This window comes from Lasioglossum baleicum, chromosome 12, assembly GCF_051020765.1.
Source record: "Lasioglossum baleicum chromosome 12, iyLasBale1, whole genome shotgun sequence".
NCBI classification, from domain to species: domain Eukaryota; kingdom Metazoa; phylum Arthropoda; class Insecta; order Hymenoptera; family Halictidae; genus Lasioglossum; species Lasioglossum baleicum.
The window spans coordinates 12,910,884-12,937,117 of NC_134940.1; the positions used below are offsets into that span (position 1 = coordinate 12,910,884).

Genomic DNA, 26,234 nt, shown 5'->3' on the forward strand with positions numbered 1-26,234 from the left:
AATTGACATGCAAGTAGGCGTAGTTACAAGGATCGCGTTCGAATTGTTGTACGGATAACAATTGTTATTCTTGCAAGAATGCTCAAAGTTCTCAAACAAGTGAGAAGTCGAGATGCAAGTGTCAGGTAAAGGGTTCGCAATTTCGAGAAACGCAATTGTCGCCGTTCTATGTAGAAAAACGTTCATGCCCCAGTGTCCGTGAAGTCTCGGAGGAATGGAGTTACCCTCGTTGTTTTGGGGATTTCGCGCGAATTACCGTACTATTTTTATCGTGTGTGGGTGAATCAGGTGTCTTGGTCGCCTTCGATACTATTTTCGATATCTTGGTATTCACCGAGCTGCCTGCTGCGCGGGATTCGCGTTCTAAAAAGAGGAACGGAGGTTAGTTTCGAACGGTGTGCTTTGGTACGTTCGGATGTCGAGTTGCTCGATGTCGGAGCAATCCGAGGAACGATGGTGTTGCGTCTTTCACGGTGAACATTGAAACGTGTCGATCGCAACGCGACAACAGTTCATTAGCAAAAGGAGCCACGGTCAAACGGAGAATAACAATAACCCGGCTGCTCGAAAAACTCGCGGGTATCTACTGTACGTTCGGTTTGGTAATTCGCTTGTTTTTGTCGGCGGATCGTCGATCGAACATTTCAAATACACACAAGTTTGAAAAATACAAATGAGTAGGGCAGATTGTCGTATATACATTCTTGACTCGTGATCCCCTGTTGACGAATGCATACGCGTAAGTACGCATATTCGAAATACTTGACCCGATCGCGAAAAGTTCGCGGGGGTTGGACACGGAAGCTGCTGCATGGGAACCAGATCTTTGGGAGGGCGACGGGGTGTTGGTGGTCGGGGTGCGGGACGTTACCCTACAAAGAGAGAGAGATAGAGAGGGGGGAGGATGGGGGGAGGAAGGGGAGAAAGAAAAAGAAAAGGAGAAAGAGAGACAGAGAGGGAGGGAGCGTGGGAGGGGGGCTCGTGCGCCGGCGAGCAAATCGTGTGTCAGACTCGTGGCAGAGGGGTCAGCGCGAGAGAAAGAACGACACGAACCGAACGTTTTCTGGGCTTAGCGGGTACGTTTTCACGATTACAAAACGTACACCTATTCTACGTGCTCCCGTAGAGTCGGTCATCCTCTCGTCTCATCTCATTTTCATATCTTTCTGTTCTACGGTCCCGTACTCCGTACCCTACATCGGTCTCCCATTCTCTTTCTCGTTGCAGCCGCGAACAATCTTTTGTCCCTTTTATCGACGGTACACGCATTAGATGTCGTCGTTATGTTTCTGATCGCCGTGAGTCGTGTGTAGGGACCATTCGCGCATTTGCCATAGCCAAACGAAACCCGAAAATCGCCGTTACCACCAAAAAAAAGTGACACGGAAACTCGTTTTGCGTTTAAAGGAACGTGAGATATCCGCGGAAGGATGAACGACATGGAAGCTTACGGGGACGGATACATGGAGCCGGAGGAAGAGTGGGAGAGGGAAGGTCTTTTGGATCCTGCCTGGGAAAAACAGCAGAAAAAGGTGAGTAACCCGATGAATCGTCACGATATCCACCGTGTTTATTTCGTAACCGACGCTTTTACCGTGTGCGGTCTCCGCTTCCCTCGCTGTCTCCCCGGCGAGAACTTTCGATTCGATTATCGCAATCGTTCCGTCGTTACGCTCGCGATCGAACCAACCGGCTTCAATCCGCGATACGTGCACTCGATAAGCGAAATTCCACGCGAATCGAGCTCCTCGAAAAACGACCACGATTCTTTCAATCGCGATCCATCGAGTGTCTGCATCGATTCGATTCTTCGTCGGCAGTCCAGCTACGCATAACCTTGCCGACAGCGTTCCGTAATTTCGGAAAGCAGTAAATCACGATCGAGAACAGCGTTTGTTAGTTTTCAGATGGCTCGCCAATTTCTGTCCGTTCACAATTTATGGGAATGTTTACGATCGCGGACGATCGATCGAGCCAGTCATTGATCAAATAAATCGCCCAGATTGATGCAATACAGTTTACGCGTAAATATAGTGAGCGTACCAAAAGAAACCCGGGAAAATCAAACTTGATAACACGCTCGTTTCTCTTCCCCTTTTTCTTCAAACATTATCACGAATCATATTTTTTTTTTTATACCAACGCGAATCAGTTTGTACATTAATGACACGGCGAATTCGCGATAGCGAAAGTACGATGATCGTTTTCGATCGATCTGTGGTTCGATCCGGTGTATATTCATCTCGACAGACCAATTATTTTCGTTAACGACGTGCGACAAACACGCTGGCGCGGATTCATCGAATATGTCAAACAGGCGGGGAATTTGTTGGTTAATTTTAAACTTTCGGAGTAACGACTACGATCAAGCGGGAAATTCGAATTTGGTAACAGACGGCCTAATTACAAGCGCGAATGTATTTTTTTTCAATTATAAAGGATACGAGCTATCAGGAATGGATAATAGATTAAGGAATCGTAAGAGAATCGAACGGCGAAGCGATTCGAATCGCGAGATTTTCCTGATCGAACAGGATCATGATGATATTCTCCGATTCCGTTGGAATTGTTTCTCGGTGTCAAGAACGGTCGTGCAGAATTCCAAAACGAAATCAGGGGCGACGTAATACGAGACGTTTGATCCGGGACGGGTAGGGCTCTCGATGATTAAATACGATGAGGAAAAGAGAGAGAGAGAGAGGGCGAGACAGATAAAAAGTGAAAAGTGGGGAGGAGAGATGTAATCACCGGGACAGGACACAACGGAGTATGTAGTGAGATTAATGCGGTGTCAATTGATAAAGTAGAGCAGCCTCAAGTACGCGTTAAAGGCGACGTTTTCCTAATTTTTGGCATGGGCTCAAGGCTCTCTCAGGTCCGACTCGGTTTACGCGGATCGCCGTTCGGGAGCCCTTCAGATCGTATTTTCAGACTTTATGACGAAAATAATCGTGCACTGAGTCACTCCAGTGACGTTCACGCTTTTAGTTCGAGCTCCTAGGAATCGATCTCGACCTCGACGATCCAGAGGGACAACGAATCCGATCGATCGTCCTGAGGCGTCCAATCGCCAATGGCCAAACGAATCGATCGGAGATCTTCCGTCGATCCTCCGTAGTCTTTGCAGCGTGCATGCTCGACAATGAAATTGCGCGCTTCTAACCGGTGCACGACTCCGTGAAATAGAGCGGTATCGATGTCATGATCATTGTCTTGCTTCGGGAGTCCCTGAGAGTCCCGGAGGAACCTGGTCCGCGCTAGCAGGCCAAGGTGCGTCTAGCGCGCGACGTTTACGATGACAATGCGCGATTCCGACGACCCTGGGTAATTAACGTCCGCAAATTTGGCAAGCGGCTGCGTTTCGGCCCGAGACGCGACTCCCTCAGCGCCAGAAAATCGAACGGAAACGATCCGATGATCGAGAACTTCACAGCTCACACCTTTACATCGTAAACTATCGGTACATTTTGAACAATGTTCTTATCAACTCCATTTATTTGATAAAGTCGATAGACAAAAGCGTTACGTCACATCGGAAATGTTTCCAAAGGCAAAACGTAGTCAATTTTCATTGGCTTTAGCAATGGGGATAGGAGAGCTCCGAAATGCCCCGGAGCATACGCTCTGGGGCGAACGAGGATGAATTCTACTTTTTACTCTTGCGGTTACTGAGGACTAAAATTATTTTAACCCTCTGATGACGGACTGCTTTTACGACTATAAGACATTCTGATGGAGCCATCTGTGTCTACGTCTATTCGACAGCGTCTCTGCAAGACAAATTGCGTGGAAGGACGAAATCTTGCTCTTTGACTGTGTAATATGCCCTGAGTGGGCGTGGCCTCGTTCTATTCCATCGTTGATGGAGCCAGGACACTGCTCTGTAGGGCAATCTGTGGCCATGTCCATGCCAGAGCGATGCTGCGGGGCAAATACCGCTAAATAAATAAATAAAAGGATCAACTAGCTGCACATCTGCACTGACAGCCTCGAGTTTGCGTGGTCTCGTAGCTCTTGATTTTAATATAACTAGGCCAGTGTCCTATAGGGCAATTTGTTGCCACGTCTATCAAAGAAATGTATAAAAGGATTGTCTAGCTCTATAGCTGCATCAAGTATCTGGAGTGGGCGTGGCCTTGTTGCTCCCGATCGTCGACGGAGCCAGGCCAGTGGCCCGTAGGGCAATCGGCGGCAAGCCTGCGCCGAAGCACAGCTAGAAAATGGAAAGCTGGTTGGTTGGTCCCGCGAGAAATTTAGTGGATCACGACCCGTTCCGAATCGGCCGTGGAAAAATGACTATCGCCGCGTTCTCTGGAATGTTTGACGCGCGCGACCGTGCGCGGCCGAGATTTTACGAGAAATTGTACAGTTAACCGTCCCGTACGGAACTAGTCGGCTGCTTCGTTTCCCATATACAGGCTGATTCACCTAACACGACGACCTCGAATTGCTCTCCGGGGAACCGTTCGTTGCACCGACAAAATTATTTAAAGATCTATCGGCGATGCGGCTATCTGCACAGCCGCCGCCCCTCGCCCCTTTCACCGATCGATCCCGTCCCCTTCCGTGTTGTCGTCGCTCCAGCTTTCTCGTTGCTGCCACGTGCTTCTCCGACTATTTTCGAGTCCCCGGCGCTGCGAAGTATTCTCAAAAAATACCCGACTGCCGGAACAGGATCGTTAACACGTCCGTTGCCCGGTGGTTTCACACGCGGTTCCACCTGAGATTCTTCCGATTTCCAACCATTGAATTGATTTAAGATATTTCTTGCGAGATCCTACTGTGTTCTTTGATTTTGTCAATGTTTCTTTTACTATGTCAATGTGTTACTTTCGGTCTATTAAAATTAGTAATGAGAGAATTAATTTTCTATTTGATTTCTATTCCTCTTGTAACGGACGTGAGAAATTGTTGTTTTGCACGAAGATTGCCATCTGAAATTTTTGCTCAGCTGAAACCGCGTTTCAAACGTCCTTGCGTTTGTCGTACGGAGCGGTACCGTGACGCGGGAAACATTTCAAAAATGGCGGACAGAGGTGGCGAACCGTGGACGCCGCCGTTAATCCCCTTTTAAATAGAAACCACGTTAGAAACGCTTCTCCGGATCGTGCAAAGATCATCTTGGACCTCGATCGTACATTGTTGTTCGCGTATCGCTGTCGGGCCGATAACAAATTATAATTGGCGGTGGCAGCATCTGAAATTTATCGGGACCATTTCGAAGCGGTCATCAATTTTCATCTTCTTTTTAACGGCGAAACGAGTTCAGTTGCATCGGATAAAAGACGAGAATAATGCGCAGGGTTCAATGTTAGGGATTAGATTGAAGACGGAGATATAATAAATCAACACCGAATCGAAACTAACGATTGGTACGGTACGAGTGTTCGCGTGATCGAGTCCTCGAGCTACTAATCTAGAAACGGTTGAAAATTCATGTTCGAAGGCCGAGGAACGGCTTATCGGCCGTTATCGTTCGCTGGTAAATAGCATGTATTCCCGGCGATTACACAAGGACTCGTAACGTAAGGTTCGACATGAGAATCCGACGTCGCCGATGCGCTTTCCTCGTCGTTTCCGTCCGAGCGTCGCGACGACCGGCGTTACCGTATAAATAGCCGATATACAGGGTGGTCCACTGTGAAACAAACACCCGATCGCGTTCCCTCCATCGAGAAACGCAAGAGCAGCTTTGTTTCTTTACTTCTCCCGGCCTCCTTCAATGAACAAGCTCCGAAGAAACCGGAGACTTTCGAAAAGGGAAATCCGTTCGACTGTTTCCTAAATGAGTCACGCTCGCTAGAAATTTTGTCAGTTATTCTTCATAGGAAAGCTTAGTTCGATGCAAAACTTAAATGTATTCCGATAACTAATGTTTGTTGCTAATATGTTAGTTCTATTGATAACAGGAAATCTTTTACATAACTGATTCTAGTAAATAGCAAATATCTAGCAAATAACTAGAATCTTAGTAGATTTTGGGTCGAAAATGTGGGTTTGCGCGGTTTCGTTTAATGTCCTTATTTGAGCAAATTTTGGACTGGGTGAGGGCTCATTCGAAAGAGGAAGGTTCGCCGCATGGTGCTCTGGTCATCTTACCAGTCAAAAAGTCTTTTGGAGACAGAAAAATGCATTGAAATCTGCTGGTTTTTTCCCTAGATTTTTACTCTACTTTGGGCCCTCATATTATTAGATATAAACATAATGTCGTTAAAATCATGACCAGAGCACCATGCGGTGAACCTTCCACTTTAGAATGAGCCCTCACCCAGCCCACAATTAGCTCAAATAAGGACAAACAACCGATTCGCGCAAACCCATGTTTCGAGCCATTTTTCTAGTAAGATTCTAGTAATTTTCTAGATACAAATCGAGCCTATACTACCCCCTTAAGTGCTCTCGCAACAAGACTACAGGGTGTTTCATCAGGTGGCACAGTCGGAAATTTCCTTTCTGAAATGAGTTCTAGTAACTCGTAAAGGTTTTCGTGCATTAGTATCTAGGAAAAGTAGAATTGGTCTGCCACGATCAGACGCTTTGAGACTGGTTGATAATAATTTATTCGTAATTATACAAGTTGGATTGCCCCTGGCCAGCTTGTTACATAGATCAGTCACTTATGACGGCAAAATCAACATTGTAAATTCATGTGGCACACATTCATATTGTATCGTGAATATATCGTGATTTGCTTCTACATCCAGATTCGCTCGTTTTCCTGTTGCACACCAGCCTGCGAACACCCTCTGTCTCTACATTCACTGTCCAAATATCGGTTACGAAAGAACAGAACCTGATTTAGACCCAAGAGATAGGAATAACTTTTCCATTCATATTTATTACGTTGTCGCAAAAATACACTCGGTCGCAAGTATAAATATGTTCTAACTGTAACGATTTAGTTGTGACTCATGGCAGAGACAAACATAATAACTGCGGCTAACCAGAAGCCACTGGTAGTATGACTGTAGTAATGACTAATTGCAGTTCTGTAGATTGTTGACATGAAACCTACCGAGCGTCGAAAGTGATTAGTATGCGTTGTCCTAAAAAAAATAACAAGACTGAATGTCTTGAAGAATTTATTTCACAATTTCAATTAATTTCGAATCATTCCAAAAGAAGAATTCATTTATTCAATAGTACTTTATCTAGATCCATTGGTCTTTTTATCGCACAACTTCCGCTTGAGATTCATCACTAGGAAATGAATGGTTAGACGACGCCTTTAAAATAGTGGGTCTAAACGGACCCGGTCCCCGCCATCCACGTGTAAAACTAGGACAAATCCAGATAAATCTAGATGGACGGCGGTGGTAGCTAATTCGCGCGTGGGCTACCTTCCGGATCATCTGGATCCTCCGGATCGATTTTCGAGCGGATTGTTCGCGATCGCCGCGAGTTTTTCGAGCGTCGGTGTCGCAGAACCGTGTTCTGCTCGAGCAGAAAAGACACGGGTGTATTTTTAGAGGCGGTCCGTCGCCACTGCACGGCACCACTCGCAATCAGCTCTCGGGTCCGCTCGGCGTCCTCGCGTCGATTCGTCGAGCGGATCGCGACGAGTGAGCGTAGTCTGGTCGTCGTCGTCGATCGCGATTCGATCCTCTATCGATCCGATCCTCGCGGAACGGCACGAACAAGATCGTTAACCTTTCGCAGAAGAGTTTTAGGCTGTGCGCCAGATCTCAGATTGGAACCGGGTGAGCCGCGCGGCTCGCCATCACGCTCACGCTCATGCTAAGCCGATTGTTATGCGATGATTAAGCCTCGTCTCTCTTCCTCGAGCCCGAAGATTACGTTTCGGCTGCGGGAACAGCACGGCGCCCACGCGCTCCTCTATTTTCAGACGGGCCCGCGCTCGCGCTGGCAAAGGTCGCGCGATAATTATGCGAAATTATTGTTTCTCTCTCTCATTGTTGGGACACGGAACGCGCGCCGCCTGGAAAGCTCCGCGCGAAAGACGAGCAACGTGCAACAAGTGTTGGCTCGGTGCACCTGGAAATTTCATCCCCCGACCCGCGGTTTCCCCGCTCTCTTGAAACCCCTTGTACCACAACGTGACGAACATTTCGAACAGAATTTATAAAATATTTATGTCACGAATTTTCTACAAATCGTAATGAAATTCTACTTTCGCCGTTGTCGATATTTTCTGCCCTATTTGGTGTAATACTTTTCTTATCGGGAACTTGGTACTTCATTCGAATAGAGAAGGAAAGTAACAGAAAGCAGATTGCAGCACTTTGTTTGTCAAGATTTGTTTGAAAAATTTATTCATACAAGAAATCCAAGATTCAAATCACAAATTCGAGATTGGATCAAATCCCGGTTGTTCGCTGTGAAATGTTCTACATTTCGTGGCTGAAGGCGAAACGTGCTACTTTTCGCGGTAACATACCGAAATATGCTACTCTTCGTCAAAGCATAGCGTACATGTATTCTTCTTGGCGAGAAAGAGCAATGTGCTAGATTTCGTAAGACAAAACAAACGTGCTGCTTTTCGCAGCGCACGTCGAAATTGTTTCTAACGGGCCGATCTATTCGCCGAGGAACGGTAGAAAAGCTCACACCGGTTTCATAAACCTTTCTAAAATTATATTATTATATATTATTGCGTTCAGCCCCTTGCTATATAATATTTCTCTAACATTTCAAACGACACGTGCTAAATGTACTAAATATGCACGCTATTCATCTTTGATAAGAATAATTATATCACATTTGCTACCACCGACATACGTGCGTGACTATCACAGATCTCTATCCAAGCTACTAGCGACTAGGAGTTGTGCTCGGGTGGTCCGAAACGGTTCGGAGTGTCCAAGTATATAGTAAAATGTCAGCGGATCGTTTCCTCAATGAATGTTCGCCACGTTTCCGTTCGCCCCCGCCGATATCGTACGGAAATAGATCGCTTGAGCGTCGCGTTTTCCGCTCAGCGCGATCATCCACGCATATTTTCGGCGAGCGTAACGTAAACCGCTGCCGGAATAACATGTTTTCGGCGAAATCTAGTATTGATCATTGTAAAGATCATCGCGCGACACACCTGGATCGCTAGACGACGGGAAATTGGGACATAGTTGTGTTTCAAGCCGGCTTCCGAGAACGAACCACCCTCGATGGATAAGCACCATCTGCTCCCGCCGTCCATTGTCCTTTTTCTGTCTGTTGAACGGGACGATGGGGAACGCGGAATCGATGCTGCATCCTTTCTACCATCATTCAGAACCCCCATGGATATTTTCGCAATCTTTTAACTCCCGAATGTTTCGGGCCATTTTTCTGAATGTTGCGTCCACGATATTCCAGTCGTAGTTAGAGTAAATCACTGTTTAGATTAGACTTCAACTCCGGAGACTAGTGCAGGGGCCGCCAAATTTTTTTGATCATCGACCCCTAAAACTTTGCTAATTCTCTTATCGACCCCCTCTATAAAAAATGTTAAAAAAAGAAAAGAAAACATGTGTTTCTTAAATGATTTATTTTATTTTGACACAACCAAATTTTTACATAAATCAAGAGAAGGATGTGCTTGATGACGCTTGGCAAGATTAGCAATGTTTGGTTCGAAATTGGCGATTGAATAGTTTCGGTATTCGTCGATCCCTAATCGACCCTCTAGATCGGATCGACCCCTAATTATACAGGGTATTTCACCTAACTTGACCACCTTGAATATCTTTGTTGTTTTTAAAGATACGTCAAATGTCTGAAGGACAAAGTTGAATGGTAAAATGGGTAAAACGGTAAAATAATTTTTTTGGTATCGTATGAGCCCCATTGTACCATTCAACTTTGTCCTTCAGACATTTGACGTATCTTTAAAAACAACAAAGATAACGTGGTCAAGTTTGGTGAAATACCCTGTATCATACCGACCACTTTGATGATTCCTGGTTAGTCTTTAATCTAGGATTGACTATAATTAATTTCATCTTTGAGGTACCTTCCTGAGTTGAGATGGATCGTCTCTAATAAAAGATATATGATTATATATATATAAAAAAAACACGTGTATCCTATGCAGCCCATACAAAAATTGTACAATAGTGAACAAATTTTTCACTAAAGTCATCATTAATTCATCCAACGAGGACAGAACACGTTTCGCGTAAAACGTTGCGCGACGTGGCGCGGACGGTCGTATCATCTCGCGGGATTTTTACAGGTAGAGCCCGGCGCGGTCGCGCCCAAAATAAATGCAGTTAAACACGAAACGCCCTAAATACGATGCACATAATTCACGTAACCCGAATTCTAAATATCGCGCGCGCGCACGACCGCGCGCAGCCTCTGAATTCTGTCTATTCTTAAAGTCTCTGGCATTGAATTTCTTTTCAGCCGTTGAACTTCCCTCGGCCGCGCGATTCGGGGACCGCTCTATTCGATTTTATCCAATTCGATTCCATTCGATTCGACTCGTTTCGATCGGCCACGATCTATCGATGTACATTCCACAGTTGCAACACGCTCGATTAGAAAGTTATTACTAGAGTTACGTGAATCTGTTTGCAAAATAAACGTTTTCTGTATCCGCTCGAATCCACCTGCCAATTTATTATTTCATTCTTTTCATTCCTCCCACATTTTAACGCGATATCAATTTCGATTAACCCTCACACGCTCCTCAAGAATAGTTGCATAAAAGAGACTATGATAATAATTCACCCATGTTTGCTCTACACGTGAAATCAACAAATTATGCTTCATTTGTAACGTCACATTTTAAAGAAACACATCCCACAACATAGACATAATGGGATCAATGATTTTATAGTATGTGAAACTAGTGAATGGGTGAATTTTTACCCTGAGGATCGTATAAGGGTTAAACGAGCTAGACGATTTTGACGATCTCATCGCAGCCATAGATCCATTGAGATATTTGCTCAGCAATTTTATTTTATATACTTTTGAACCTATTTGTCTGAGGTCCACGTTGATTTTCTTACTCTCCGTCCACTTTATTTTGAAGATAACGTATGTATGTACAAGAACATCTCTGATCACTTTCCAACTTTTTTATCGTATTCCTGTGGAAATTTCCTATTAAAAAAAAAAAAAATGCTCGAAAATATCATTTTACACAAGGTTCCCCCCTTAAATCCGTATATTTATCGATACTATCGATTGATTGTGGGTAACATGATACAATCTGTTTCCGAAGTGTCAGAAAGGGCTCGTTCTCCAAGGGGGATGATTCAGGGAGGATTCAATTACCAACTGTGCGTGATGGTCGTTCACTGAACTTCGTGTTTATGCTCACCTTCTGTTAGTTTACTCCAGTTTCAGTTCTTCAGTATGCTAACACAACGAACAGATTGCCTATTCCTCAACAAGCAACAACGAGACAAACATTTATTCGTGTTACCGAATACGTATCTTTCTCTTCTTTATTTGAAAGAAAAATTCAAGTTACCTATGCTTGTGCAATAAAAATGTATGTCTGTTACTTCTACGCTTCCAGAATCGGCAAGTGCTAGTGGCAGGGAATTGTCGCGATTCGGTCACAGTTGAAAAATCAGGTTCCCACGAATGGTCGCGGTCGTCTAATTAGCGGTGCGCGTTCTCGCGTCGCGTCTTCTCCCTGAAATACATACAACGATCCGAAAGAGGATCCGCCGCATGAATCGTGATCCTCCGAGGCGTCGTCGTCGTCGCGGCGAGATTGGCACGAGTCACGGTACCACGGTAGCCGGCCGCAACAATCTTGCGACAAAGCGGCTGTAATGCATATTTACGAGAGCCATTTAGCACATACTGTCAATCTTTTCTGGCCGACGACCCCCCTTCAGTCTTTCCTCCTTCAAAGCCAACTTCGAACACGAAATTGCCACAATTGCAACTGCAATCTTTAAGTTCGATCGATTGGAGCATAGAAGCTGAGGTCACCAGATCTCAAAAGATGTAAAGTTGGGAATACATTAATTTTAATATTGGAAACCATGATCCACTGTATAAAAAGACGGCAGAAACGCATTTCCGCTTGCAAAACTCCTGCAGGGAAAGTACGAGAAAGGGGGGGGGGCAGGTGTTGGCAAGGGGCAGGTGGCTAGGTAGCCGACGGTTGAACCCTTTACCACCCTCTTCGACACGCCGTCCATCTTCTCGCGTGCTCGAGTAAAAATGTTCATGTTTAATTCATTTAATTAACCGTAACAGTCGGGACACCGCGTGCCTGCGCAACTCGCCGAGTTTGACGGCGATTACTGCGGCGGCTAATTTGCCGTGGATGACACCTAGACTTGGTCTTGGTCTGTTCTTACAGTTGGTCAAGCCCCTTTGACATTGAAAGTACCGAGCGAAGAAGCGGTTCGTGCAACACTTGCTGCACTATTCGCTGGAAGGTTGTTGTTCGTTTGATGCAATCAATAATATTCGTGTCTCTTCTCCTCCTTTCTGTTTTCATCGAGAGGGCGTTCTCGTGAATTTCTTGGGTCGCTGACAATGGGAATTGATATCACTGCATTCTTTTCTGCTGAACTTTCCGCTGCGAGGCAATGGCGTAACTTCGTTTATTTCTTCTCTTCTGCTTCTCATTCTTTCCACTGAATCGTAGAACGATGTTTCTGCTGGTTTCTTCAATGAGAAATAATACGAAGGATCTCTGTTGTTTACTCTTTATATTAAAAATAAATTTTCACAGTGAATCTATATTTTTCATCCTTTTTTACGTTTATGAGTTTAAATGACCTTGAACGACCTTGAACGGCCATGTCGTTGAAAAGGTCTCGAGAAGGGCTACAATCGTGGTTCCATTAAAAAATATTAAGTTGACCTTCAAAACTCCTAAGTCTCTCCACCTAAAGTCAAACAATTTTTCAGGTGGCTGGTCTTGGGTGCCTCATCCTGTTTAAATTACGAGAATGCGTTTGTTGAGGTTCCAGTCGACTTTTATCGCAGTGTGCTTACAACTGGCTCGATCCACTGAATAAACACAGAGGCTTCCGGCGTTGATAATTAGAACCAATGGAAGAAAAATGTAAAAGATATTGTTTTATCGTGTTCACCGGATCGGCAAATGGCCGCAGTGATGCGAAAGTTTGCGTCGGCCCTTGCACGCACGCCAATTTCACCGATTGTGACATTAAAATCCATAGTTTGATCATTTCGCCGTTGGGATCGTTACGTAACCTGTTATTTTCACAGTTGGAATGGACTGTAGATTTCAAAGTCGGTAATCCGGCCGTGAACACGCGGCGGAACCGTGTTGTTCGGAAAGGGACAGCCGCGGATTCTCGCGAAGCGTATTTTCGGAGCAGAAACTCGCGCTTGCCGCGGGAAACGCGATCGCCGCGGCCGCTCTTCCGGATCGGTCGCGATTTTTTTTTATCAGCAAATTCATTCGATCTCGCCAATTTCTGCGTCGCTCGGCGATTTTTTCCGCGTTCGTCGCACGCTAAGCGTTTCTCCACGATCGCACAGTGTTTCGAGCACATTGGCGTTCGCGAGAAAAATCGTCACTCTTAAACTAATTAATTATCGAGTGAAGTATTGCTTTTATAAACAAAATACAAATCCGAATTGATTGGTAGATAAAAACATTTTTATTACATACAATTGCGATGATCTTGCTTTCTCGTTGAGCTAAATGTTTTTTCTCAATTTTAAAAAACATCGTAGCAATCATTTTGGTTAAAAATGCTAAAAAATGTAAAAAATTTACTGGAGAAGTTCGGACAAATTGTGATTATCGCGAACAATTTTTCTTACAGTTCCAAAGTCTTATAATACTAAACACACCCTGTGAAACTTTAAGTTGACAAAATAAATAATTTGTAAAGTAAATTTTAATAACAAATTGATTGCTAAAATTATAGGTAATATTACGATCGGCACTTTGTTATGAACATTTTAAGATAAAGAAATTGTGTAGATCTTATGGTTTGAGTTTTTTATTTCTTTCCATTGGACGAGACACTGTGGACCGATGAGAATCGGTTTCGCAACATAATAAATCGTTGTGGGTGAGATTGCGAGGTGTAATCGGCCCGTGAACGATCGCGCAGGATGTTTTCGAGATGCTAGGCCGTCCGGCGCGGGAGGAGTCGATGTTTTACAAATAGATCTTAGAGCGGTCTCGTAGAAGTTAAGGTGGCTCATGTCCAATTTTGGCCGGTCGCGCTTCACGCCGCCCGTATTAAATTTCACCCAATATTTTTCTCGGTCGTCTCTCCTCGCTGTGTTCAACCGACAGACAGAGGAACAGGGAGCGGGGAAAAAAAGACACGAAAAAGAAAAAGAATCCGCGGACCGTCGATCCCGCATTTTTCACGCGCCCCCGACCCGCCACCCGCCGCCATTTTCTCGACTAAATCGGTCGCGATTTAATCAATCTCCCGCGATTTCCTCTCGTTCACTCGTCGCGGCGGATCAGCTATCTTTTTCCTCTTGTTCTGTCTGAGCAGCGGCGAGGCTTTTCCACTTAACAATTATGAATTTCGCTGGAAAGCTGAAACATCGAACAATCGTTTACGACATTCGTGGTTATTCTAAGACTTGTTCTTTATCGTTGCTGATTCATTGATTTAGTGGACTAAATCGTTTCGTTGGGTGTACGCGCGATCGGTCAAAAAAGTCTCTGTAAATCTTTATAAACAGAATAACTTTTTTTTTTTAAATGAGTTGAGAATTGTTTTCGATTAATTTTTTAACGTAGTATATGATAGAAATTTACAGAGTTTTTTTTTAGTTTTTGAAGGCTCCGATAAAAAAGCTGTTTAATCAACATTTACAATTTACTCCAAATTTTTTCACACGTCACGTGACGATGCTAATCCTAAGTTCTTGAAGGAAAAATTCAAGTCGTCTGGCTCACTTTGGAAAAAGCGACTCCGTTCGAAATATGCCCGGAGACTTTTCCGACGGAGTGTACGCTGTTATTACTTGCTCGGTGTGTTATCAGCGATCGGTTCACGTTCGGTGATACCAAGGGTTCGAAAATCTTCGGACCAAGCGATAGGAAGCACGGTTTAAGAACCAGGACAGGGGATATATATAGCAGGTGGGATTGGGGTCGTTACTAAAATATACACTAAGCAGCAGTCAAGCTCAATTCCCCATTTTAAATTCTTCTTGGTCATAAAGTCCTGTCTGCTGCCGTGTTATTTAATCGAACATCGTGGCATGGCGGGAGAACCTTGCGTCGATTCTCCCCGCGGTCCTTTCTATAGAAATTCCCAGAAAATATGCTAGCCTGTCGCGCGTAGATCGCGAAGACTTTTGCCGGACGAGATGGACGAAGAATTTCTATCGCAGCTGCGAAACAGTTGTTGACCCCTCTGCGGAACCATGAAGCGGCAATTTCCTTCCGAAGCCAAAGGTGCAACTCCCATCCCCCATTTTCCCAATTTAATTTACACCTAGCTATCGAATTGGTACGTTGGCAACGCGGGAGAGTCGATTAAGTAATATTGCGGAAATTAATCAAATATAATAGTCTTGTAATATAAGTTTTACACATCAATTAATAGACAGCGGATTTGATGTATTTGAAAAATTAAAATAGTTGAAGAATAATGATATATACTCCTTGAAAGGTGTTGAAATTATCAAAGAAAGAGTTTAATGTTGAAATTTTCATTTTGCACCGGAAGGGGTGAGTAATCGATCGACGATAAATGTTCGCAGACATTCACAGCCTGGTGTAACTCGCATCTCCGCAAAGCCGGGACCGCCATCGAATCGATCGAGGACGACTTCAGAAATGGGCTGAAGCTGATGCTGCTGCTCGAGGTGATCTCAGGTGAAACTCTGCCGAGGCCTGACCGGGGCAAGATGAGGTTCCACAAGATCGCGAACGTGAACAAAGCGCTGGATTACATCGCCAGCAAGGGAGTTAAATTGGTCTCGATCGGAGCAGAGGGTTGGTATTCATAATTATGGTATAACATAATTGAAATGATCTACGATCGAATGAAAATATTTTCTAAAAATCGGTTTTTCGTCCGAATCTCTGGTAGCTGATGCCGATGTTGTTTGCAGAAATCGTGGACGGCAACCTGAAGATGACTCTCGGCATGATCTGGACCATAATCTTGCGATTCGCGATCCAGGATATCTCCGTGGAGGAGATGACTGCGAAAGAGGGTCTGCTGCTCTGGTGTCAGCGGAAAACCGCGCCGTACAAGAACGTCAACGTGCAGAACTTCCATCTGTCGTTCAAAGACGGGCTGGCGTTCTGCGCTCTTATCCATCGTCATCGTCCCGACCTTATCGATTACAATAAGCTTAGCAAGGATAATCCTCTAGAAAATCTGAACACTGCCTTCGACGTTGCTGAGAAGTATCTCGACATTCCTCGCATGTTAGATCCCGATGGTAAATACGTTGCTCAATCTGTTCGGCTACTCGATCACCCACCGATCCGATATGCAAGACAAAAGAAGCATTGGCACCGGCAGTTCTTTCTGTAACAACATAGAATCATCAAAGTAGCGTTAGCAGTACATAAAGCGACCTTTTGTGCAGTGTGAAAACATCCTTTGGGAACCTTGGCACCCATGAAAGGGACCTCATAGGTCATCCGAAAGGACAGGAACCCTCACAAGGTTTATGGATTTATGAACTGTAATTTACTGTACGGGACTTGCCTAAATGTTACACCAAAACCGCGCGTGCTAATGCTCTTTCGATCTACCGGTACACAGCTCCGAGTCGTTGTAAAGCTAGGCGGTTCGTTAGTCCGGGTACTGGATGAAGCTCTCGCCGCTGGATCGTTCAAATCCTTTAATACATTGTTCCATTGATATCGTATAGATTTGATCAACACACCCAAGCCGGACGAGCGTGCAATCATGACGTACGTGTCCTGCTACTACCACGCGTTCCAAGGTGCTCAGCAGGTCAGCGGAAAAAAGAAATGCGTGTTGCTCCCCCTAACTTTTCGTTACCGAGATCTCTCTACCTTCGAAAGGGGCTCTTGTGCGCATTGAGATCGATCAGCTCTTAAGCTATATCCACACTGAAACAACATCGAGCAACTTTTCGTCGCCTTTCGTTGCCTTCGGTGTGGACATAGCATCGCAAGAGAACATACATAGGTATGCACAAATCTGTTGTACGCTCGCAAAATTAGTTGCGCCGTCGATCGCAAAGTGCACGAGCCCCTTCGCACCGTTTTAACCGACTGTCTAACACCCTGATCGTGTATATTGACCGTGATTACTTCGTAACACCCTATGAATTGTTCGACTTGCATCGATGTACGTTCAGCTCCGTTCGACGAGTTCACTGTACCATGTAGGTGGCACTCGTTAGGTCCGCGAACGTTTCTCCACCACGCACCAGACCCTTCCGTCGAAGATCGCGACGTGTTCTCAGACAACTGACCTAAGCTAACACCGCATGGTTTGAGCCTCCTTTGAATGTGTGTTTTCTAGATATGCGAAACACAGCAATGCCCGATGAGAGGGCTGTGATGACCTACGTATCCTCCTACTACCACTGTTTTAGCGGCGCGCAGAAGGTGTGTGTGTTTTGCATCCGACATTAACCAGTAACTACAAGCTACCTTATCTATGTTTTGCGAATGCTTCCACCACGATCATGCTCCGCCGTTCGGAAGGCTCTTATTTCTATATGTCTAACATGTCGGACACCTCTAAGAAGTACAGTTCTCAACGGCGAAGCATATCAGCGAGACATTTTATTGAGAAAGCTAACATTAATCTGCGCGACAGGCGGAAACGGCCGCGAACAGGATCTGCAAGGTCCTGAAAGTCAATCAGGAGAATGAGAGGCTGATGGAGGAGTACGAGCGGCTGGCCTCCGATCTTTTGGAATGGATACGACAAACGATGCCGTGGCTAGCCAGCCGTCAAACTGACAACTCTCTCGCCGGCTGCCAGAAGAAGCTCGAAGAGTACAGAACGTATCGTCGCAAGCACAAGCCGCCGCGTGTCGAGCAGAAGGCTAAACTCGAAACGAATTTCAACACGCTGCAGACCAAGCTGAGACTGAGCAATCGGCCCGCGTACATGCCCACAGAGGGCAAGATGGTATCGGACATCAACAAGGCTTGGAAAGGTAAACCCACCGTGGACAGCGAGCCAATCAATGCTCCCATTGTCCGAGAATACAAGCTGCATTGTTTTAGTGAACGGTCGGCAGCCTAGATAGTCCGAAGTCTAGAGGAATATGCCTGGGTACTGCCGATCGTTGCAATGAAGCTTATTATTAGGCCTGCTGTACATTGCGGTGTTTAACGTAATTGCGGCAACGCCGTTCATCTTCCGTTGCAGGCCTGGAGCTAGCAGAGAAATCGTTCGAAGAATGGCTGCTGTCGGAGATGATGCGACTCGAGCGCCTGGAGCATCTCGCCCAGAAGTTCAAGCACAAAGCAGACGCCCACGAGGAATGGACCGCGGGCAAGGAGGAGATGCTGACGTCGCAACACTTCCGACAGTGCAAACTGAACGAGCTGAAGGCCTTGAAGAAGAAACACGAGGCCTTCGAGTCCGATCTCGCGGCTCACCAAGACCGCGTCGAACAGATAGCTGCTATCGCGCAAGAGCTCAAGTAATGCCTTTAAAAATAGCTACACTTCATTTTGGTCCACCATGAATAATTTCATGGAACCTAATGTTAAATGGGAACGTTATTTCTGTTCAGCACCTTGGAATATCACGACAGCGCGTCCGTCAACGCTAGGTGTCAGAGAATCTGCGACCAGTGGGACCGTTTAGGCACCCTAACTCAACGCAGACGCCAGGCGTTGGATGAAGCTGAACGTATCCTCGAGAAGATTGATGTGCTGCATCTCGAATTTGCGAAACGAGCTGCTGTAAGTGATTTGCACTGAAGTAATTCGGAATAACGTTTAACGATTCGATTCGTTGCACAGCCATTTAACAACTGGCTGGATGGAACCAGGGAGGATCTGGTAGATATGTTCATCGTTCACACGATGGAAGAGATCCAGGGCCTAATGGACGCCCACGCAGCCTTCAAGGCCACCCTCGGCGAAGCTGACAAAGAATACAACTCGATCGTGGGATTGGTCCGCGAGGTCGAGTCCATAGTCAAACAGTTCCAGATCCCCGGCGGTCTCGAGAATCCGTACACGACGCTTACTGCATTGGTAAATTGAAGCCTGCTAGAATTCTCAGCCTTTACGGCACCGCCGAGTGCAGATCTTTATGCAAAAGAAAAATTGCACGAAATTTTGAAAATCCGCAGTCCACTGATTACAGTAGGGCTGTAGTATAATAGAGAAGTACATAGTGTGTTGTGGGTTGCAGGACCTCACGAAGAAATGGAGCGATGTCAGGCAACTCGTTCCACAGCGTGACGGTACACTGCAAGCAGAACTTCGCAAACAACAAAGTATCCTTTTTATGAAAACAATCTTGCGATTGGTCTCTAAGTAGTAAGTTTCCTTAATCGCATGAACAGACAACGAACTGCTTCGACGACAGTTCGCCGAGAAGGCGAATGCCGTTGGTCCATGGATAGAACGTCAATTGGATGCTGTTACGGCTATCGGTCTTGGTCTTCAGGTGAGTATTCGTTTTTGCTGTTATTTTCAAAGTATCGTCTTGAAAGTTGTATCTTAAAACGTTACAATTCTCCAGGGTACTCTTGAAGATCAGCTACACCGTCTGAAAGAATACGAGCAAGCAGTCTACCAGTACAAGGCTCATCTCGAGGAATTGGAGAAGATTCACCAAGCTGTACAAGAGGGTATGATCTTCGAGAACCGGTACACTCAGTACACAATGGAGACGTTGCGAGTCGGCTGGGAACAGCTGTTGACTTCGATTAACCGCAACATCAACGAAGTCGAGAATCAGATCCTCACCAGAGATTCAAAGGTTGTTTATCGTTTCGTTATTCCTCGACATGTTTCAACGCAGAGTCACTTCATGGTCCGCGCGTTTTTTAGGGTATCACGCAAGAGCAGCTGAACGAGTTCCGCAGCAGTTTCAACCACTTCGACAAGAACCGAACGGGACGACTTGCTCCTGAAGAATTCAAGTCCTGTCTCGTGTCTCTGGGCTACTCGATCGGAAAGGATAGGCAAGGCGACATCGACTTCCAACGTATTCTGGCCATCGTTGACCCGAACAACTCCGGTTACGTGCAGTTCGACGCGTTCCTGGACTTCATGACGCGCGAGTCCACGGACACCGACACAGCTGAACAAGTCATCGACAGCTTCCGCATCCTTGCTGGAGACAAGGTTCCTATATCTTTAATAAATCATCGCGTACCGTTTCTATTCATGATAGTTGCACTGTCTATACCTCGTCTGTGATTTGATTCTGTTGGGTACATGATGAAACGAATTGTTACAGCCGTACATCATGGCGGACGAGCTTAGGAGAGAACTGCCGCCCGACCAGGCCGAATACTGCATTCAGAGAATGCCGCCTTACAAAGGACCGAACGCCATGCCCGGCGCGTTGGATTACCGTTCGTTCTCCACCGCTTTGTACGGCGAATCCGATCTGTAAATTATACATATCACAAACGCAACTGAAGAGAACATGTTTTCGGACGATTCCCAGTTGAACAGCAAGTCAAACGATAAAAGCGAAAAGTATGCTCCATGGATGTTTGGTACTCGAACACACCTCTATAAGTCAGGAATAAGCTAGCGCATCCTCAAGGAGAACCATCGTTTAGAAGAGACCGCGCAGTACAATATTCGAAGCGTTTTCGAAGAGAAAGGGGCTCTCATCGAATAGTTTAAATACGGAGCGTTCGAACGAGATTTTTTACGCGCGGTGTCGTTTGAACGCGAGGGGATACCCGAGGGCAGTCATATCTAGAAATTTTGATACACCGATATTTTCCTAGAACGACCGTCTTCCAGATACGAGGCGAAGGATCGTCACAAAGCGCTCAATGTAAGGCGGTGGACCGCTTGAAATCATAAGTCTGTACAGTGACAGTAAGTGTCTTACCCCAGGTAAACCGTCTCTGTTCAAAGGACATCGCGTGATCGAACGCGACAGGCTCGCCCAGAACGAGCTCGCTTCTTGCCTAACGTCTACGACGGATCCTATAATTAATAAGTTAACTCTTCAATTGTATATAAACGTCCCCCCAGCCAAGAGAGAAGTCACACGAGTACCAACAATTAAATACTAAAAAATCTTAGGTCCCGGGAAAGGGGAACCAGCGACGCTGTGCCGAAAACGAATATTATATTTAAAAGAAGCTCGGGAGAACAAAAAGGGAAAAGAAAACGGGATAACGAGGAAGATGGACGCGATTAAGAATAATTCGCGACGCGTCCGATCGGCGCCGACATCGATGTTGTAGCCTTACGTGTCATAGAACGTAGAAATTCCTTTAGAGCGAAAAGCAAGACGTTTAGTTCAAGGCAAAAGAACCCCTTCGACGTGTCGAACCGAATTAGTTGTTGATCGTGCTCGAAGTACAGTTCCTACGCGTGTTCCTGCGGGTCGCACACAGTTCTGTTTCTTTAGTTTCGTCGATACAGTCGAGGCGTCAACACCGAAAACGTAAGGTACAAGTCGAGGTTCGCGTTGTCGTAAAAAAGAAAAAGGTTGAACAGAAAAAAAAAACGATACAAATTTCACGATGTATGTGTGTAAATTACGGACATTAACGATACGCAAACTTAATATAACGAATTCTTTTTGGTAATCCTTGCAAACACGTACGAATCGACTTTCTCGCTAAGGAACCAGAAAACATTGTAAACACGCTCGAAGAAAAAAAAATCGAACATAAACGTTCATATTTTTTTATATAATTAATAATACGCGGCGAACACGAATTTTTTAAACGAGACGACGATACTACCCGTCGCCTTTACACTTCGCGAAGAATCATTACATTATAAATGATAGGGAACGCGAAACGATGCTAAAGAAAGCAAATTTATTTATTTATTTGAATTAAATGATTTATTTATTATTGTTCCGATATAATTAATCACGGTAGCGAAACGAACGCCACTTTTTTCGAGGTATTTATTTTTATAAATATTTGAGAGAAGTGATACACAAACGAAACGGCCACTGTAATATACATATAGGACCTGTTACTGTGAAATCTCTTCCAATCGCAGCAGCTGCCATTACTCGCGTCACGTGTAATCTAGAGTCCACGAGTCCTACGTTAGCAGCAGCTTAACAAAACAAAAGGGAAAAAAACGAGAATCGATCATTTAGTCGAATCATTGTCGTCCAAATCATTACTACTACTACTATAATTACTACTATTATTATTGTAAGATCATTAAAAAAAAAAAGAAATGCTCGTGTGTGAAATGCAATTATTTTATTCGAGATAAAAGGGAAACAAGTATACTGTAACCATTTTTGTTTCGCTTGAGGCTTAACGCTTTACTCATTGTCTATCTTAACGCGTTTTGAGAGTTCTTTCTTAATTTCTCGCATCTACACTTTCGTTCAGGGACAAATCATCGAAACAGAAGGAAAACAAAGAAGAGCATAAGAAACGCAATCGAACAGTATACATTTCGACACAAACACCGAACATGTACACACACACACAAACATTGAAACATACGCACACCCAGCCATCACTACCGTACACAGTGAATGGAAACATCGATGTACGTCAAAATGTAATAAAACCGAAATGCGTACATAATATGTGTATGATGTACGGAGGTTTACGGCTGGAAAAGAAAACAAGATGAAGAAACAAAACAGAGATCTCGTTCCTCAAAAATGCACACGTGATACATACATATATTCTTATCGATCGATCATGTACGCTTACAGTTCACGATTCTTTTGATTTTAAACTCCGACACATCGATCGAATCGAGAAACTTGTTTTGCCCCTCTCCATTTACCGAACTGGTTCGATATAGATATAATGTAAAGTCAAAATACGAGGAAAACAAATAAAAAGGAGAAATAAGAAAATCAAAATGAAAGGAGGTTTAAAAAACAGAGGGAGAGAGAGAGAGGAGCGGAGAGAAATGTCGAGGAGAAAGGTCGACGGAACGGAGTACCAGGCTCGAATGAATGTGTCCGACATTATTGTGATTAAACGATGCCTTTATTCGAAATAGAAAAAGAATTTCGTCGTGGCGTGCACGTTCGCGCGGGCGAACGGCTCGATCGATCTTTGTAGAGAGATTCGAAAGCAGTTTTTTTTCAGAAAATTCAAATGCAAGACTCGATCGAGCGCGTCCCTCGACTAAGCCTACGTATATACAGTAACTCGAGAATATTTACACGAGGATGCTTTTTTAAACGATAATATCACCGCTCTTTCATCGATTATGGCTCGCTCATTCCGAAGCATACCATTTTATTCATAATCCTTACCATTCCCTCTTCTCAATATTATTGCGCCACGGACAAGGCATGAGAATAGACCAATCAGTTAACGCCATTATCATTCGTGGATTGCATCCTTATCGATTAGATTCAGGCATTACACCGTAACGCCACCGTTGGTAGGAATTGACACTAGCAAAGTTCTTCGTTATCTATAGAGGGCGCGACCAGTCGATTCTTTTACTGTCGGTATAGCAGGACGATGTGCTCGATCTACTCTCACGCCTAGTCTGTGTTTGCGGTGTTTAATGGTTCATCGATCGGAGGATCCGTAGAACCGTTTACTCTTTGCAACCGAGTCCTGCGGACCAGTTGCAAATGCCGCCGACAGGATCGTAGGATAACTTATCGGGACAGGTATATTCGGCTCCGATCACCAGACCGTTAACCATTCTCGCGCAGGTGATAAACTTTCTGCAGGAGTAAGGGTGCGGGAAGTTTCCTTGGTCCAGGCATCGAATGCTGCCCTGGCTCGTCAGGAACAGCTTGCCGTTGAAGGTGGATTTGCCGACCACCGGTTCCTCCTCGTCCTCGTAATAGTCATAGTCGATAACCTGGGGTCTCCTCGGTCTGCTGGTCGCGTTCTGTTGGGGTCTATCCTGCGTCTTCGGCTTCTGTCGGTCTTTACGCGCCGCGGAGAAGCTGACTGCGGTCCTAGGGGTCGTCGAGTCTGTTCTAGGTGATAGCGTAGTGCTTATCCTGCGCCTTAGGGCGTCCCTTAACGACGGTCGACCTGATCGTGGAACCCGATTCAATTAATCCGTTCTCAGATTAATTCGTTCGAAAGAAACAGTCTAGAGGAAGGCCTGTTAGCACCCACAGAGTGTCGCAGGGACATGGATGATGCGTTAGCACCACGAAGAACCGAAGGCATCGGCCGACAAGAGGATGTCGGTGACAGAGGAAGAAAGTATCGATGTGTGCGCACGAGTTATGTGATTGCATTAGTACTGAGCTAGAGCGAGAAAGAGAGCGATAGAGAGAGGAGCTAGAGAAAGTTCTAGGTAGAGAGGCACGGCTGATAAAAGACTGATGATTAAGTGATTCAAATTAGCGAATCTAGCGGACGATTTTTCTGGCCGCTGACGCGACGGACCAATGGTTAGCGCCCCGACAGATCCCCGAGAATTAGGTACCTCGTTGAAAGAAGATAATGTGATTAGTGGTTGTTCGTTTAATGAGAGCCTCGGCAGTTCCGAGGGTTCCGATGACAGAGACCTCGACGGATGAGAACAGACTGCTGTGACAGAGAGCGTGGTATAAGTCGAAGGTTGAGAATGCGATGAGAAATTATGCACCGGATGATCCATGAACCTTCACGTATGATCATTTAGCTAGGTAGATTAAGAAGTTGGTTGGTGGTGTAGTTAACAAGCTCTGTGTACCGGTGGCTGGTGTCTGTGGCAGCGGCGGCTCCGCCAAGGTCACCGCGATCTCCTGCGCACGACTACTCTGATCGATATCCTTTTCCGGCTTCGCCGTTCCCGGTACGTTCTCTGTGACACCTGAAACAAATACCACACTATTCTACAATCGTTGTTAAACATCTGCACAACGTTTCGCGTCTTTCGTTCTTCTCGTCTCCGCGAACAAAATTCTCGAAGAAGCTTCCATTCCACCGGATTTGAATTGAAAATTTCCGCTCGCCAGTTCGCGGTGCTATATATCGTCGAATTCGTCCTTTTCTGTGTTTCATGAAAAGAAAATTCCCGAAGAAAACTTGTATTTTGAAGGATTTGAGTTCTAAATCTCAGGAAGCCAGTTTGAATAGGAGAGAAACGATCGCGCGCGGCTCAGGTCGAATGCGCAGCTTCTTCTGCGCAGATCGTCGCGACGCGTAGTGAAGCGAAGATGTCGGGCCGCGCTCCGTTTTCGCGTGATTTATTTATTGCTCAGTGTTTTGCTTACCGAGTTTGTCGAATCCTTCCGTCGGGCTGTTGTTTCGGTTAGCGGTGATCGTGTTCGGTGACTTGTTTCGCGGCGGCGTCAACGTGAATCCGGACGGTTTCCTGAACCTGTTCGTCGACGTACTTCCCGGTGTTCGAGAGGAGGCTACCGTGCTTCTGGTGGAATTCACCTGTTCGCGGGGCACACGCAGATTGTATTTGGTGTCGACACAGCCGTAATCGTAAGTATTTCTTTCATAAGGTTCGCTATTTTCACGGTCAATTGGTAGTACAAACGAGCCACTCGAGCCGCGAGCATTCGAGGCATTATTAGACGCAAACAGAGACGTCCGAGACGTCAGAAGCGACGAAAACATTGTTAATCTCTTAATTAGTTAATCCTATCACGGCTCGAACATCTTCGGGCTCATGTTTTCGAGAAATAAAGTCGTTCGGCGACAGAACGTTGTCGAATGCTTCGGCGGGAAATTCATGCGAATTCAAAATGATTTTACTAGTTGCTCGATAGTTCCGCTGTCTTCTATATGGCGCTGCTCGTTTGCGCGCCAGTGACGGTTCAACTTTTGAGCCTGTTTCGGACTCGAAGTGTCACGGAAATTTCATTTATTTTATAACTGGTCATTTTGTAATCTTTGTAAGCGATCGACTGTTTTTAATAAACCGATTACACGCTTGATATTCAACGTGTTCTCGGATTGTTTTCTATTCAAAATGGCGGAGGCGCTTCTAATTTGAAATATCCCACTTTATAACAAATTAGTGAATATTTATCGGTACATTCAATATACCGAGCAACGTGAATGGAAATTAACTATTAACCCTACGACGGCGGAGCCTGCGTCTATTCTGATCTAGACTATTAAAATTGAAAAATTTAACACCAAACCTACCGAGCCTTAAAAGTAACTGGTACATGTTCCCTTATAAAAATGACAAGATTGACTTTATTTAGACTCTGTGCGGCTCCTATATTGTTATACGTGCACTACTAAAGACGATCGTTTCTTATGAAATCAGTTTTATTGTTTTT

The 26,234-nt window shown here is 45.2% G+C and overlaps 3 protein-coding genes across 9 annotated transcripts in view; 2 read left to right on the forward strand and 1 right to left on the reverse strand.

The window, feature by feature from the left end:
* The first annotated feature begins 170 nt into the window (after positions 1 to 170).
* Actn (alpha actinin) lies at positions 171 to 22,250 on the forward strand. Of its 5 annotated transcripts, XM_076434251.1 has the most exons (15): positions 933 to 1,076; positions 1,408 to 1,532; positions 15,634 to 15,868; positions 15,988 to 16,323; positions 16,762 to 16,851; positions 17,385 to 17,470; positions 17,685 to 18,030; positions 18,246 to 18,522; positions 18,616 to 18,787; positions 18,848 to 19,084; positions 19,245 to 19,329; positions 19,399 to 19,502; positions 19,578 to 19,817; positions 19,889 to 20,185; positions 20,301 to 22,250. In XM_076434251.1, exons 2-15 carry the CDS (start codon positions 1,431 to 1,433, stop codon positions 20,457 to 20,459), a joined length of 2,766 nt encoding a protein of 921 aa, XP_076290366.1. In that variant the 5' UTR covers positions 933 to 1,076; positions 1,408 to 1,430; the 3' UTR covers positions 20,460 to 22,250. The 5 variants fall into 5 exon arrangements, with proteins under 5 accessions (XP_076290363.1, XP_076290365.1, XP_076290366.1 ...); XM_076434248.1 differs by lacking the exons at positions 933 to 1,076; positions 17,385 to 17,470 and adding an exon at positions 171 to 381 and having other exon boundaries at positions 16,762 to 16,847; XM_076434250.1 differs by lacking the exons at positions 933 to 1,076; positions 17,385 to 17,470 and adding an exon at positions 400 to 588 and having other exon boundaries at positions 16,762 to 16,847.
* Positions 22,246 to 26,234, reverse strand: part of LOC143213900 (uncharacterized) — a 30,146-nt gene continuing 26,157 nt past the window's right edge. For both annotated transcript variants that reach the window (XM_076434231.1, XM_076434233.1), the window contains 3 exons: positions 25,206 to 25,374; positions 24,683 to 24,802; positions 22,246 to 24,030 (listed from right to left, as the gene is read on the reverse strand). In XM_076434231.1, coding sequence (XP_076290346.1) covers positions 23,579 to 24,030; positions 24,683 to 24,802; positions 25,206 to 25,374 — 741 coding nt within the window. In that variant the 3' untranslated portion in view covers positions 22,246 to 23,578. The remainder of the gene's footprint in view (positions 24,031 to 24,682; positions 24,803 to 25,205; positions 25,375 to 26,234) is intronic.
* LOC143213929 (prohormone-1) overlaps positions 23,218 to 26,234 on the forward strand; it is a 121,615-nt gene continuing 118,598 nt past the window's right edge. Inside the window, exon 1 of one of the 2 annotated variants that reach the window (XM_076434300.1) lies at positions 23,218 to 25,425. The gene's annotated coding sequence lies outside the window, so the exon portion shown is untranslated. The remainder of the gene's footprint in view (positions 25,426 to 26,234) is intronic. The other variant, XM_076434298.1, reaches the window with a different exon arrangement.